The 13,702-nt window shown below is 35.4% G+C and overlaps 1 protein-coding gene across 23 annotated transcripts in view; it reads right to left on the bottom strand.

Annotated features, from left to right (window-relative positions):
• Positions 1-716: 716 nt before the first annotated feature.
• Positions 717-13,702, bottom strand: part of LOC144976852 (septin-7-like) — a 45,285-nt gene continuing 32,299 nt past the window's right edge. For all 23 annotated transcript variants that reach the window (XM_078921387.1, XM_078921386.1, XM_078921384.1 and 20 more), the window contains 11 exons: positions 12,851-13,145; positions 10,531-10,637; positions 10,226-10,326; positions 9,468-9,602; positions 9,034-9,151; positions 7,810-7,902; positions 7,011-7,159; positions 5,946-6,065; positions 4,304-4,439; positions 3,460-3,605; positions 717-1,010 (listed from right to left, as the gene is read on the bottom strand). In XM_078921387.1, coding sequence (XP_078777513.1) covers positions 983-1,010; positions 3,460-3,605; positions 4,304-4,439; positions 5,946-6,065; positions 7,011-7,159; positions 7,810-7,902; positions 9,034-9,151; positions 9,468-9,602; positions 10,226-10,326; positions 10,531-10,637; positions 12,851-13,007 — 1,290 coding nt within the window. In that variant the 5' untranslated portion in view covers positions 13,008-13,145 and the 3' untranslated portion in view covers positions 717-982. The remainder of the gene's footprint in view (positions 1,011-3,459; positions 3,606-4,303; positions 4,440-5,945; positions 6,066-7,010; positions 7,160-7,809; positions 7,903-9,033; positions 9,152-9,467; positions 9,603-10,225; positions 10,327-10,530; positions 10,638-12,850; positions 13,146-13,702) is intronic.

Genomic DNA, 13,702 nt, shown 5'->3' with positions numbered 1-13,702 from the left:
AAGTATATATAATTATTAATTAGTCCGACTTTCCAGACCCGCCCCTAAAGGCAACGAAATAAAAATATCGGCATTATTTTACAAAATTTTAAAAAGAAATAATTTCTATAGAAAAAAAAAATATATCAAATTTACACAAATGTTTCTGTCAGAAATACAAGATATGTATCCATTTTTTAACATAAATCTTCATTCAAAAAGATGTTTCAACTTTAAAATAAAATCGATCTGAAAAGGACTTAAGTGAAAATATTTTTACAAGGGTCCTGAAATAAATTGGTACAAAACTTGTAGATCTGGACTTAGTTGGTATAAAAGGACAGGTCTTGTATTGACATTTAACATGATCCTACTACAGTGCACTCTACTTAAACTCAACACCTCGACATTATAACCATTTGTTCGCTTTGATAGATGTTGACTTAATCCATTTCAAGTGAAACACCACACAGGATGTCAAAAGTTTGTGTTGCCATAACAATGTGTGGTAAAATTGAAATCATTTTAGTATAAAAATAATAAAAAGTCAGATGGAAAAGTGTTCCCCTTCAAACTCAATTCCCATTTTAGGTTTTGACTTCATTATCAGAAATTGAAAAACAATTTTTTTAAACGAGAAGAGAGAGACCAAAAAAAAAAAAAATGAACCTTATCTGATGTTGACTTTAAGCAAGAAATGACATCATGAACCATGGCTTCTCAGAGACTGCAATGTATTTTTATAAGTATTTTTTTTAAGCATGGAATACAAGTCAAGTTCGTTTTTCTCTTTTTTTTTTCTTTTTTTTTTTTGCACAAAATAATGTTGCCTTACGAAATGATGTACGATGGGTTTTATAAAAGGTATGATGATGATGATGATGATGATAATGATGAGTGATACAACTGAAAATACAGTTTTTGCAATCATTGAGTAAGGTGGCCCCTGCTGCGTTGTCATGATTGGATGAAATTGGATGATTTCCCCCAGTCGTCTGTTGTGTTAAAACAAGCCTTTCTTGCCCTTTTTGCTGTGGGGAAGAAAAGGAGAAAAAAGAAAAGAAAAAGAAATGAGTAAATTGTGTAAAGAGGAATTTAAAATATAGAAAAAAAATGCTTAAACTTTCAATATTTAAAAGAATCAAAATGTTTAGTAGTTACCAGCTAAAAGCAAATAACACACTAAAAAAAATTTAAAATAAGGAAAATTCTCATTATCCACAAGAATAATACAAGATTGGTGGGAAAACCTTCAAAAAATTCATATTAACATAGATAAGAGATAATGTTAATGTTCAATTCTACAACGATTATCAGGAAACTATGAAGGCGAATATTTGAGTCCTTGGAAAAGGCTTTTTACTCACATCGCCTCATGCTACTCAGGTGTAAAATGAGTACCTGGTAGGAAAAAAAATGTAATATCGCCTAAAAGGCATCATATCTCGTCCTGCACGTTAAGTGTTGCTGTTGGCTAGGGACTCCTTGTAAGGCGCTTTGAGCACATTTATCGGATATTGCTCTATATAAATGCTCAAGTTTTGGGTGTTTTTTTTTTCCACTTGACAGACAAAAGAAAGTAAGAATAAAAGTGCTCTTCCAATTGATATGACTCACAGGTCAGAGGTCATTTATTGATTTTTATTTGATTTTTGGCTTTGTTTTGTTTTCTTTCTTTTTTTTTGTTGTTCCCTGACCCCAAAATGTTACAATTCATTAAATTAAAGGGGGAAAGAATTTATTATTATTTTCATGTCAAGTGTGTATCCATATTTGTATGATATCAACAAAGGACTGACTTAGTCCAGTATTCATTTTTTTTTTTTTTTAAATGACGCCTTCCGCCATGGTATATTTAGACAAGATCAAACAAGATGCCTGATGTCAACAGGAATCACCCATGTTGTCCAGAATGAGCAAATTGGGGGTTTACAATCTTGCCCAAGGAAAAAAAAAAACGAAAATGCCTAAAGCGGGGCTCGACCCCAGGACCTTTCAGGTTACAGTGCAACATCTTAACCACTCGGCCATTTGCTCCCCAGTATACTATAATAAATATGATGCTTTAACAAGCAATTCCAGAAGTATCAAATGTGAATTGAAGACAAAAAATAAATAGCTTGCAACAAGAGCAAATTGTGTGTTAGGAAGATGACAGACCTCATCTTAAAAAAAAATTACAATAACAAAACAAAAGAACAAGGAAGTGAGCAAAATGACAAAAGCATTCCATTGTGTGTTATCTTGAGATAAACATCAGAGTGTTTGAAATGTTGAGAAAAATTGTGTTAGGTCTTGAAAAGAGAAAACTTTAAAATTGGTTGGAAAACAGTAAATGGAATCGGAAACATGTTAATGAATTCATCAAAGGCAAAATTTACAACTGTAAATGAACCTAATGCCTATGGTATTGTAAATGCATCCATTTTCGTCCCCTGAAAACAATAAAAATAAATCAACAGAATTTATCTTAACCTTTAACAATCTCAGTCCAAGCGATGTATGAAGTATGAGTATCCTATAACTACATGAAAAGTCATAAAAACCTTTTTATTATACCACTACTCTACTAAGCATTGGAGAACACATTCTATATAATGAATGAAGTGAACGTCACTAACTCTTTGTTATTGCTTTTAGACTTCCAGTTGGGTGATTAGTTCTCACTAATATAATTCTCTCAAACAGTGTAAAAACGTTTAAGGTTACACAAAATTTTATGTGCTAGGACAATTAATTGATCTGGTGCGCAGAACTGATGAGTATCTTAATTAAACGTATACCATCGATATAAAAAAAAAAATAATTTTAAGATGTCACCCAGCCAAAGATATTCAAGACATTTATGTAGTTTTTATTGCAAAGGAGTTGAAGAGAGGGAAATTGAGAATAAAAATGAACTGCTTTTGTCTAATAATAGATACATAAGAACAATGAATCAAATCAAATAGATTGTTCTGAGTCAAATTAATCACCTAATCTCAGAAAATTACAAAGTGATTTGATCCTAGCCACCCTCTTCAATTTGCCCTTCTTCTTCAATGCCACATTACTCAATGACAATTTAATTTGCTCTCCTTATCCCAAAATCAAAATGTATCTTCTTCTTTTATCTTTTCTCTCACATTCTTTATTTATGTCAATATGTATTTAAGCCAATACTAATTTGCATTAAAAGAGGAAAAATAAGGGCGGGGTACATGAGCTGAAGGATTTTATTTCAATTCACATAACCTTGCAGTCATTTTTATCTCTATCAACATTGCAGTCCCTTCCATCTCCTATATCTTTGGTCCCTTCCAAATGCTAACTCTCCTTGTCCTGGAATGGGATTACACGGTTTTAGCATGGCCATAATTGGGATTATTTGCGAAGAAGAAAACTGTCAAGTTTGTTTTTCTATTATTTTTCTCTCTTCTTATTTGGGATAAGGGAAGTTGAAAACAGTGAGTTCAGAACAGTTTTGAGACTATAACTTACTCCTTTTGGTTCTCCAATGACCGTCTCCTCTCTCCCCACTGCTCTTCCCAGGCTGCTTTTTCCTTCTCAAACTCCTTCCATTTCTCGTCAATTTCTCTCTGTTGCTGCTCAAGGCCCTTCTTCATCTGCTCCGATCTCTTTTGGAGCTGTTTGGAATAATTCAGATTGATTAAGTCAAGCAAGCAAATGAATGTTAAAAAATAAATAAATAAATAACCATAACACAACATAAAATCTGAGAGTGGCAAGTGAAGATTTTTAATGTCAATAATGGTTCTCAGCTTTCTCGGACATCTGGATGGACGGTCCTCCAGCAAAACCATCGTTCATGTCTCCTATACGACCACTTTGGTCAGGAAAATGAGATGAGGAGAGGTAATGATGATTCATAAGATATGGCGATGACATGTGCCTATTTAGGGTTGGTGCCCTTAATAGGAATAATACAATATTTGTAAAGCGCAACAGAGCAATGTAAATGAATATTGGTACTATATAAATTGCACATAACTTAACATTCCTTAACATTACATTCTCCGTGACTAAGGATAAACTGCAATCAACACTTCAAAGGCAGGTTTCAATCTTACTTATTTCAGCAAGACAGGCAGTATCATAAATCAATGTACCTGCTCACTTGGTAAAGACAGGTCTTCTTTTACAACCACATTAATAATGAAAGAAATGTATTATTTCCAACTGACTCTGTTTCCCCATAAAATGATTAAACAACATTTGCAGTTAGCAAAGAATCAATGATATTTTTAAAAAATTGATTTTGTTATTAAAGTCATGAAAGTAATTTTCTTCTAGTTTAAAAAAAAAAAATTAAAAATTAACTCACATCAGCTTCAGAATCCTTGAGCTTCTGTCGTTTTTCCTTGACTTTCATCTCAAAGACTTGCTCCATCTCTGCCTCCATCTTCTTCATTTTGTTGTTATGTTCTTGTCTCTCCTCTGCCATTTGAGTCAAAGGATCCCTGGAATTTGCGATTTACATAGGAAATGCTTCATTTTAATGCTCTTTTACAATGACCACAAGGACAGATGTTTTAAAAAGTATCTATTGATTCAGGAAAATGATGATTGAGATAAAATATTATATGATTCTTACACTCTTGCATTTTGGAATTTCAGATGTGTTCCCAACCACTGTACGAGCTTGCGATACTTTGGGATTAAAGTTCGAATTCCAAAACGCAAGAGTGTAAGAAATCATTTATTCTACCCGTCAATCGATTCCTATTTCGTCATCTTTGAATAAAAGATATCTTTGAAAACATTCAAATGACACTTTTTTTATAAAGACTTTGAAAACATTCAAATGACACTTTTTTTATAAAGACTTTGAAAACATTCAAATGACACTTTTTTATAAAGACTTTGAAAACATTCAAATGACACTTTTTTTAAATAAAGAATCTGACTTTTAGTGAAATTTACGCTTGATAATCTGACGTCACAAATTATTCTTGTAAACATGGTATCATTACGCATTACGTATTTAGGGAGAGGGTGGAATAAAAAATTATACTACAACTCTTCCTGTTAGTTTTATATTTCATTTAAAATTATTCTCTTATTTGGTTCCTAATACTAGTATAAACTAATGTCAGGTGAGTATGACAAAAAAAGAACAAAGAATAAAAGACTACTGAAGAATTATTACAGTAATTAATGTAGTTTTGAATTCGTTTTTTTGTTTTAGGTTTTGTCAGTTTATTCAAATATTAAAATTAGGTCAAAGAAGGATGCAATGTCATAACATTTTCAATTTCAATGAAAATCAACATTTGAGGTGACTTCGCTTGTCTAGCGAGATGTGTTAATTTCCCAGCTCAGAACATAAATTTTGCTTAACTCACTCAACTCTTACACGGTCTTGGTATGCACAAACCTCTCCGTTTTCTGCTAACAGATATTACAGGTATGGATTTTTCCATTGAAATAAACTTACAAATATTTTAAATAGACATATAAAGATTCTATAGAAACTTGAGCAATTTTATCTTTATAAGCAAGCCTTTGTTTGGTCCAAATGTTGTTGAAGGGAATTGAATTTTAGAAAGCGTGTCATGATGGAATTGTTATAATGCGTATGATGAATCTGGCTTTGGTTACTTATACCAGCATTATTGACATTTCTCTGTGAAGAATAATAGTATGTGCATAATTAGAGTTACTATCTTTAATTTTTACATAATAGTGATAAATTAATAAAAATAGGTAGATACCAAGTTTCTATAAAATTGGGCGACTCAAAATATTTTTATCAATTTTGGAAAGTACCAAATATCTCTGGGGAGAGTGACCAACGGAGGTAGAAGATGAAGGTTGAGTGAGTATTTTTGGGCTGGGTAACAAACTGTAGATAACCACTTTATAAAAGTATTAATTATTATTCTTTTTATTACCATAAACAAATTCCTTCACTTTAAAAAAAAAAAAAAAAGCAAAAAAAAAAGCAGTTGAAGTAAGATACTGACTTTGTTAAGCTGCCTGGTTTGACTTTGTTGCCCTCAGCCGTTGACGGAGCCAGTTTATTGTAACGGAAATTTTCGTAGTGAATGTTGTTGGTGACATCTTTCAGATCTTGCATGTGGGTCCTGGGGAAATTAAACCAGAGTTACTTTTCTAAAACGATTGAAAAAGTGACCTATTAGATGACAAAATCAGAAACAACTATTATGATTGAAACAAATTTCTTTTCATTATACACTGGTGGTAACAGTGAAACTTCTTAATACCCTATATTTTGGGACTATTCTCTTCTTCGTGTAAATCAGTTGACTCAGATTGAGTTTTACTGTTGCTGTTGCACATCCAAATCAAAAAGAAAGATCATTGAACTTTTCTGATAGGCCATATAGTGCATTTTCTTCAAAAGACCAGAAGTGTACCATTTTGTTCAGTAGTTTTAATTATGACAATTTTGAGCTGACCAGCGTCGGGAAAAAGGAATGTGATGAAAGATCAAAAATGTTGACTTATAAAGCAACTATGATAGAAAAAGAAGAAAAAAAAACGGGTCTAATAAAAACAGAAAACAAGAGTATATCCAAAATCCTAAAAAAAGTGAATCAATTCAAAGAGCTATCTTCATGTGATGATGCTTAGTGGTCTTATGGTATGACATTTGCCTTTGGACTGGTAGGTGTTGAGTTTGACTCTCGCTCTAAGCAATGCAAAGTTGAAACCTTGGAAAAGACTCTTTACTCACATTCTCTCATCATACTCGGGTGTAAAATGTGTACCTGGCCATTAAAAGCGTTGTCTCCGTCGACAAAATTTTAATATCACCTAAAAGGTGACGTATCTTGTCCTGCATGTTGCTGTTGGCTGGGGACCCTTGCTAAGTGTTTTGAACATGCTTTGAGCATATCATCCCCAAATTTAAACCAAATAAAATCTATTCATACAAATTCTATATAGGTTTCAATTTCCCTGCCCTGACAATATCTCATCCATTTTTATTTTTTTTATTCAATCAATTCATTCAACTCAGAAAGTGGCAGGAGAAGAAATAAGTCTTAAAAATGCCTCTTCCTCACCTGATGACCATGTTCCTCAAGGCAATGAAGTCGTTGTGTTCCAGATTCTCCACCTCTACAACACCCCATGGATACTGACGGCCCCGGATCCGTTTCCCACCTGCTTCTATCACCCTGTTACTGCCGACCACAGCAAATGGGACACGGTCCTGATAGTGCAAGAGAAACATTTTTTTTAATGAATTGACAGAATTTTCTGTCTGATAAGTAATTAGCCCGATTGCAAATGGTAAAGGAAATATTGCACACGACATAGTTAAGTCATTGAATAGAAGAACCACAATCATCATCACCACCATCATCATCATCATCATCATCATCATCATCATCATCATCATCATCATCATCATCATCATCAACATAACTGACAATACCATATTAAGAAATGAAAAAATTTAAAGCTAAATTTCACTCTACAATGAGGAACTGAAAATCTTATTCACCAGAATAATTCCAACAAAATATTTTAATCTCATCTATCATTATTGTAAAAAACAGTTTATAAATAATGTCAACTAAATTGAAATTTCATTTAAATTGCTTATTTTGTCCTTGAAAACTTTCATCAATTGACTGATAAGATACAACAAAATAACAATTTTAGTCACGATAAGAGTAGTGGTTAGATCTATCCCAACAATATGTGATCTGTATAACGTACATTGTAGCTAGTTTTGTTCTTAAGAAATATAATTCTAGTTAAAATCACACAAATCAACCATAAAAACCTGGCTTGATAATCTGGAATTGTGATTTTCAAATGGTGTTTCTCATAGACTTAAAGACAGCATTGACTCACCCTCAATCTTTTCTGCAACTTCATCTCTTCCTCGTCGTCACAATCAGGAAATTCGTAAATTCTAATCTTGTGTTGAGCTATTTCATTGAGTATCTGTAGATGACAAACATTGGTTTTGAAAAAGCATGAGATATACATTATTATTTGGGATCCAACCATAAATACCCAATATGACAATTTTTCCTAAGTACAAGGGAGTGTAGCAAGATTTGTTACAAAGGACTCTTCGTACATTATAGGTAAATCCGTATGTATGGAGTCCTCAGACAAAATCTCTCAACTCAAATTTGATTATAGAACTACACTAGATTTTAAAATAAATTAGAAAAAAATAGAAATGATGAAGGATTATCATATAATGAATTTTGGTGCTTGAGTATTTTACTGAATACACAGTGATACCAAATGATAAGAAATATTGGAGCTGCAACATTTGCCAGGAGCCCTATGCTTCGCCAGGAGCCAAGAGGCATTATGTCAAAAAGTAAGTCATATGATATATGATTATAGTCATAAAACAATAGAGGATGGATAAAAGGAATTGATGAGGCGTGATTGATGCAAAAGGAGCACTGACAGATTTGCAGAAAGTTTTCTATTGTATTTCTACCCTAAAACAACTTCCAATAAGAAACTACATCATCAGACAGTTTTGAGACCTTTATAATTGCACTGTAGACCTTCAACATCATGAAAATTTCATTTTTGAAATATGATCTTTCTACTTCTTCTTTTTAAGTAACTAACACATTTAGACTTTTTTTTAACTATCGATGTGTTTTTTTAACTATCGATGTGCATATCCCAGATCAACAGTGATAGCCAGCTCTTTCACGCCGTAATTATTTTTTTTCCTCTTTTAATCCATCCCCTTTTTTTGGCACAATATCATTCATGACTATTCATATTATCCAGGGATGCCAAATGATTTTTTTAAAAAGAAGAAAAACAATCTTGAAAATGAGAGGAGCTTCACATCTCATCTAAGACAAACTTTGTAAATGAGCAAACAAAAACATCTCTCTTTACTTCCCCCTCGCCTTCGCAAGTAAATGGGGCCTTTGTTGCATCAATGCCAATAATATTATTTCTCTCTTGAGAAGAAAATTCAGAGGCCTTCTAATTGGAGAAAGGAAAAGCTGAAAAAAAAAAAAAAATGGAAAAAGCCAACCAAAAAAAAAAAAGTAAAGCAGATAGTTGGCATCCCTGTTTTTTACAACTTACTGTCTTTTTAAATTCTCTACATTCGTCTGGGGTAAGAGTGTCTGCCTTGGCGATGAGAGGGATGATGTTGACTTTGTCGTGGAGTCTCTTCATAAACTCAACGTCCAGCGGCTTCAAACTTTGGAATTTAAAAAAATATCATTTAAAAAAATTATTGGTGAAAAAAAATTGGTATTGTACTTTGTTATGGAACAAACTCTTATAACAATCAAGACTAAATCATTGTAAAACAATTTTATTTGCTTTTTTTTATTTGATGAAGAGAGAGAGAGAGAGAGAGAGAGGGGGAGAGAGAGAGAGAGAGAGAGAGAGAGAGAGAGAGAGAGAGAGAGAGGAGAAAGAGAGAAAGAGAGAGAGGTAGAGAGAGAGAAAGAGATTGAGAGAGATTAAGAGAGAGAGATTGAGAGAGAGAGAGATTAAGAGCAATCACTTACCCATGCCCAGTTGGGGCAATAAAGTAGAGACAACAGTGAACTCGTGTGTCAGCATTGGTGCTTCTGTTGACTCTGGACTCTGCATTCAAAAACTCTTCATACTTGCTCTCAATGAAATCAGTCACAGGAGACCAGCTGAGAAATGAAGGTAGTGCAATTTACTTATGAGAAAATATTCCCAGTGACAATTTGGCATATATGTTTCTTTTTCACCTTTTTTTATAAAAAATAACCAGAAAACTTTTACTTAAGATGTGCCCAAACTGGTAAAAACATATAAAATGTGAGATCACCTATTTGTTTAAAGGGTTTGTTTTTAGGGGTCTGCTGTGTTAGCGACACTTTTAGGTCATTTCATCGCCAGTGAAAGGGAAGATGACAGGGGAAAAGTTGTAGATCTGAAGTTAAAAATGCCAAAGAAAAATAAAAGACAAATTTTACACACTAAATTTGCTTGATTTTACACATTAAATTTGCTTCTTGAAGCAATTTACAAGGTGTCCCAACGCAACAGTAGCACTTTACATATAGATCAAGACATGGTGCATATATAAGACACTATTACAATTTCTTGTTTAGACAGTGACAATCTTACTATTGACCAGATTCTCAAATTACACTATTTCATAGTATGGAGGGATTTCACAGTAACTCTATCCAACTTCATAGACATTTTATTTTATTTTTTTGGCCCATATTTATGCATGTTTTATCTTTTTTTTTTTATTGTTACAAAGTTTGGAACATTTATCACTAACCAGTTGCTGTTGTCGACAGCATCCCCAAAGCCTGGTGTGTCCACCACAGTCAGTTTGAGCTGGACTCCGTTCTCCTTCAATGTCACATGAGTGGTGTCCACCTTGTAAACAAACAGAGAGGAGAGGTCATTGTAAGGTTTAGAATATTATCCTGCTCAGTAAAATATAGATATTTGTGAAATAGGGTTTTTCTACCTCTCAATTAATGGAAAATGGTGATTAACATGGCTATAGAAAGGTTAATAACAACAAAAACTACAAATACAAGGATTATATACAAACACACACACACACAAATCACGTACCTTGACAGTCTTCTGGATACGGTGGGAAGGGCCTGGGTACTCGGAGCTGTACAAGTCGGTCAAGAACAACGAGTTGATGAGGGTAGACTTGCCTAGACCCGATTCGCCTGCAATTGACAATAGATGTTGCTACCTTTAGTGAGCTGACCTAGTTTTCCTTGACAACGACTAGAAGTACACAATACAAACAAACAGAGATGTTGCTACCTTTAGTGAGCTGACCTAGTTTTCCTTGACAACGACTAGAAGTACACAATACAAACAAACAGAGATGTTGCTACCTTTAGTGAGCTGACCTAGTTTTCCTTGACAACGACTAGAAGTACACAATACAAACAAACAGAGATGTTGCTACCTTTAGTGAGCTGACCTAGTTTTCCTTGACAACGACTAGAAGTACGCAATACAAACAAACAGTGAGTGATAGTCGGTGTTAGCAGAAGAATAGCAGTAAGAACACGGTCTTCAGTAATATATTTTATGTTGTACGCAGCATCCGTTGAACGGGTAGAGATGGGAAGGTCAGAAGTGACGAAGTCCTGACCCATTTTTTTAAATTTTCCCCAATATCGGATTAACCATCGTTAATAGTTTTAGTTATTTTAATTTAAAAACATCTAGGACATTAAATTGATACACAGATGATGTTTTGGACTAGTTTCCAGCAGGCAATTCTCAGCAAGTTGTTTGAATATTTATATCGGCCATACACTATCAAAAAAACTTTTTTTCTCTCTCTCTCTCTCATTTTGGCCAGAAAATTCATTGTGCGTGTATCGATGGATTCAGAAGATAACCCCCCCCCCCCCCCCCCACCTCCATACTCGTAAAGAAAAAAGTCTTAAACTTAAGATTCAAAAAAGTGCCGTGTTTGATATGTGTTGGCAACTTGGGTATCATATTTATCAACACGTGGAATAAGGTTAATAGAAGCAGTAAACGTTTTCTGAACAAAATGAAAAATAAATAAATAAATAAATTACATTTAAAAAAATAAAAAAAAATAAAAAAATAAAAAAAAAGCCCACGAGTTTTGTCATCGAGCAGCAGCAGTCATGGCAATGGGTCATCTAAGCCTTCTTAACCAGTCAACTGCCGGACTCTGGAAAGACACGTATCTAAAACTTTTGGCCGGAAAACTCGTCTTTCAAATATCGATCGATTTAAATGACTATCATCTTGGGATTATCCTTAGTCAAGTAATGAGAGAGAGAGAGAGAGAGAGAGAGAGAGAGAGAGAGAGAGAGAGAGAGAGAGAGAGAGAGAGAGAGAGAGAGAGAGAGAGAGAGATGATTTGTCGCCAATACAGCGACGGTCCGTTTCTGGCGCTGGAATGATGACTGACGGGTTGGCAGCAGCAGCTTCTTATGGTTCACACTATTATGTTATGACGATCGACCCAATCAGCAAAGTCCGGTCCGCATTCGTGCACCGTCGCGAACCCGCCCGGTAGCATCGTCACAACACACCTTTCGACTAGATGCTCTGCCGTTTCGGGTTCTTGCCCACAGCGTGGACATAAAGGACAGGAAGTTAGACCCCACTGATGTAACGCACCGGCCGTTAGGCAGCTCCTCGACCGAAGCCGATTCGCAGCTACCCAGTGTCTCCTCTTACTGGTATCAAAGCCTGGCAACTTCTCACCAAGCTTAGAGGAGTGTAGGTCCCCGCCCCCACGAGGGATTGAATTCGTCCAAACCGACTTCCATCTCGTATGTGCAGCTCTGTCCGTAGTCAGGGATTCTGCGTACAAGGGTTGCCGGGACTTATTTCGGCTCGAAACGGGGGCACCGTTCATTATGCGCATGAGAGGGTATCCCCATTCCCTCTCTCTTTGATCTTACTCAGCCAGTTTCCCGTAATGGTCTCCCTCCGGACATCGGGGGCTGGATCGCTGCCATTACCGGGCCCCATTCTCTAGGGGTTGTTGCTAGCGTTCCCGACACTATGTGCATCGACTTGCGAAGTTTTACATCCACCACAATTGCTGGAGACAGGCTTACTTTGGACCCTAACCAAGGCTAACACATGCTTGTGTGTGCCCTGACCCTAACGCAATTCCCTTTCCAAAAGGACCCATTTCACAAAAACTAAAAAAAAAAAAAATAGAAAAAAAATAAAAAATTAAATACTATAAAAATATTATTATTATAATTTAAAAGAAAAAGAAAGAAAGAAAAAAGCCGAACAGATCTAAAACGTGATTTGACTCTACGCCCGACAAACCAATAAGTGAAGCTTCGATGCAGAAGATAACTTCTTAGTCATACTACGTCACTGTGACCGCTGTCATGAGGTAAAATAATAACGTCGTACTCACCCACCACCATCAGCGTAAATTCAAAACCTCTCTTGACAGACTTCCGATAGACTTGAGTGGGGAGGTTGGCAAATCCCACGTATCCCTCCAGCTCCTTGCGGGTCTCCGCCCCGTACTTTCTTTCCCGATCCTTCTCTTCTGATGACGACGTCATCATGTTGTCGTCCTTTTTCGCCAGCCGTTCTCGATCCGCCAATCCGCCCGTTCCCCCGTAGCGAGCTGTCGGGTCAAACTTTGTGGTGGGGCCATCACCGCCTCCCGTTCGGAAGAAAGCGTCCCTTTTAGCCGCGTTCAGCTGTAAATGCAAACAAATCAATAAATGTTAACAACTACTTTATTAATAAGCAAACATTAACATTAAAAAAATGACTCGACTTCCCCGACGGGGGCTTGAACTCGGTAACTTCTGGGTACGAAGCAAAGACCATACGGCAAAGCCATGCTGCCCCTTCAAAGTCATGTCCAAGTTCATGCAGGACACCTGTATTTTTTTTTCTCAAGAAAATGGACAGGCCCCGGTGACGGGCTGCCCAGGTCTAAATTGCCGTAATTAATTTATATGTATTATATATATAGATATAATAGAGAGAGAGAGAGAGAGAGAGAGAGAGAGAGAGAGAGAGAGAGAGAGAGAGAGAGAGAGAGAGAGAGAGAGAGAGAGAGAGAGGAGAGGTCATTGTAAGGTTTCGAATATTATCCTGCTCAGTAAACCAGGAGTACCCAGGCCCTTCCCACCGTATCCAGAAGACTGTCAAGGTACGTGATATATATATATATATATATATATATATATATATATATATATATATATATATATATATAATACATAAATTAATTACGGCAATATATATA

Source organism: Berghia stephanieae, chromosome 7 (genome assembly GCF_034508935.2).
Source record: "Berghia stephanieae isolate SIO BIC M18660-M18661 chromosome 7, UCSD_Bste_1.3, whole genome shotgun sequence".
In the NCBI taxonomy this organism is placed as follows: domain Eukaryota; kingdom Metazoa; phylum Mollusca; class Gastropoda; order Nudibranchia; family Aeolidiidae; genus Berghia; species Berghia stephanieae.
This window is presented reverse-complemented; position numbering and strand designations above follow the sequence as displayed.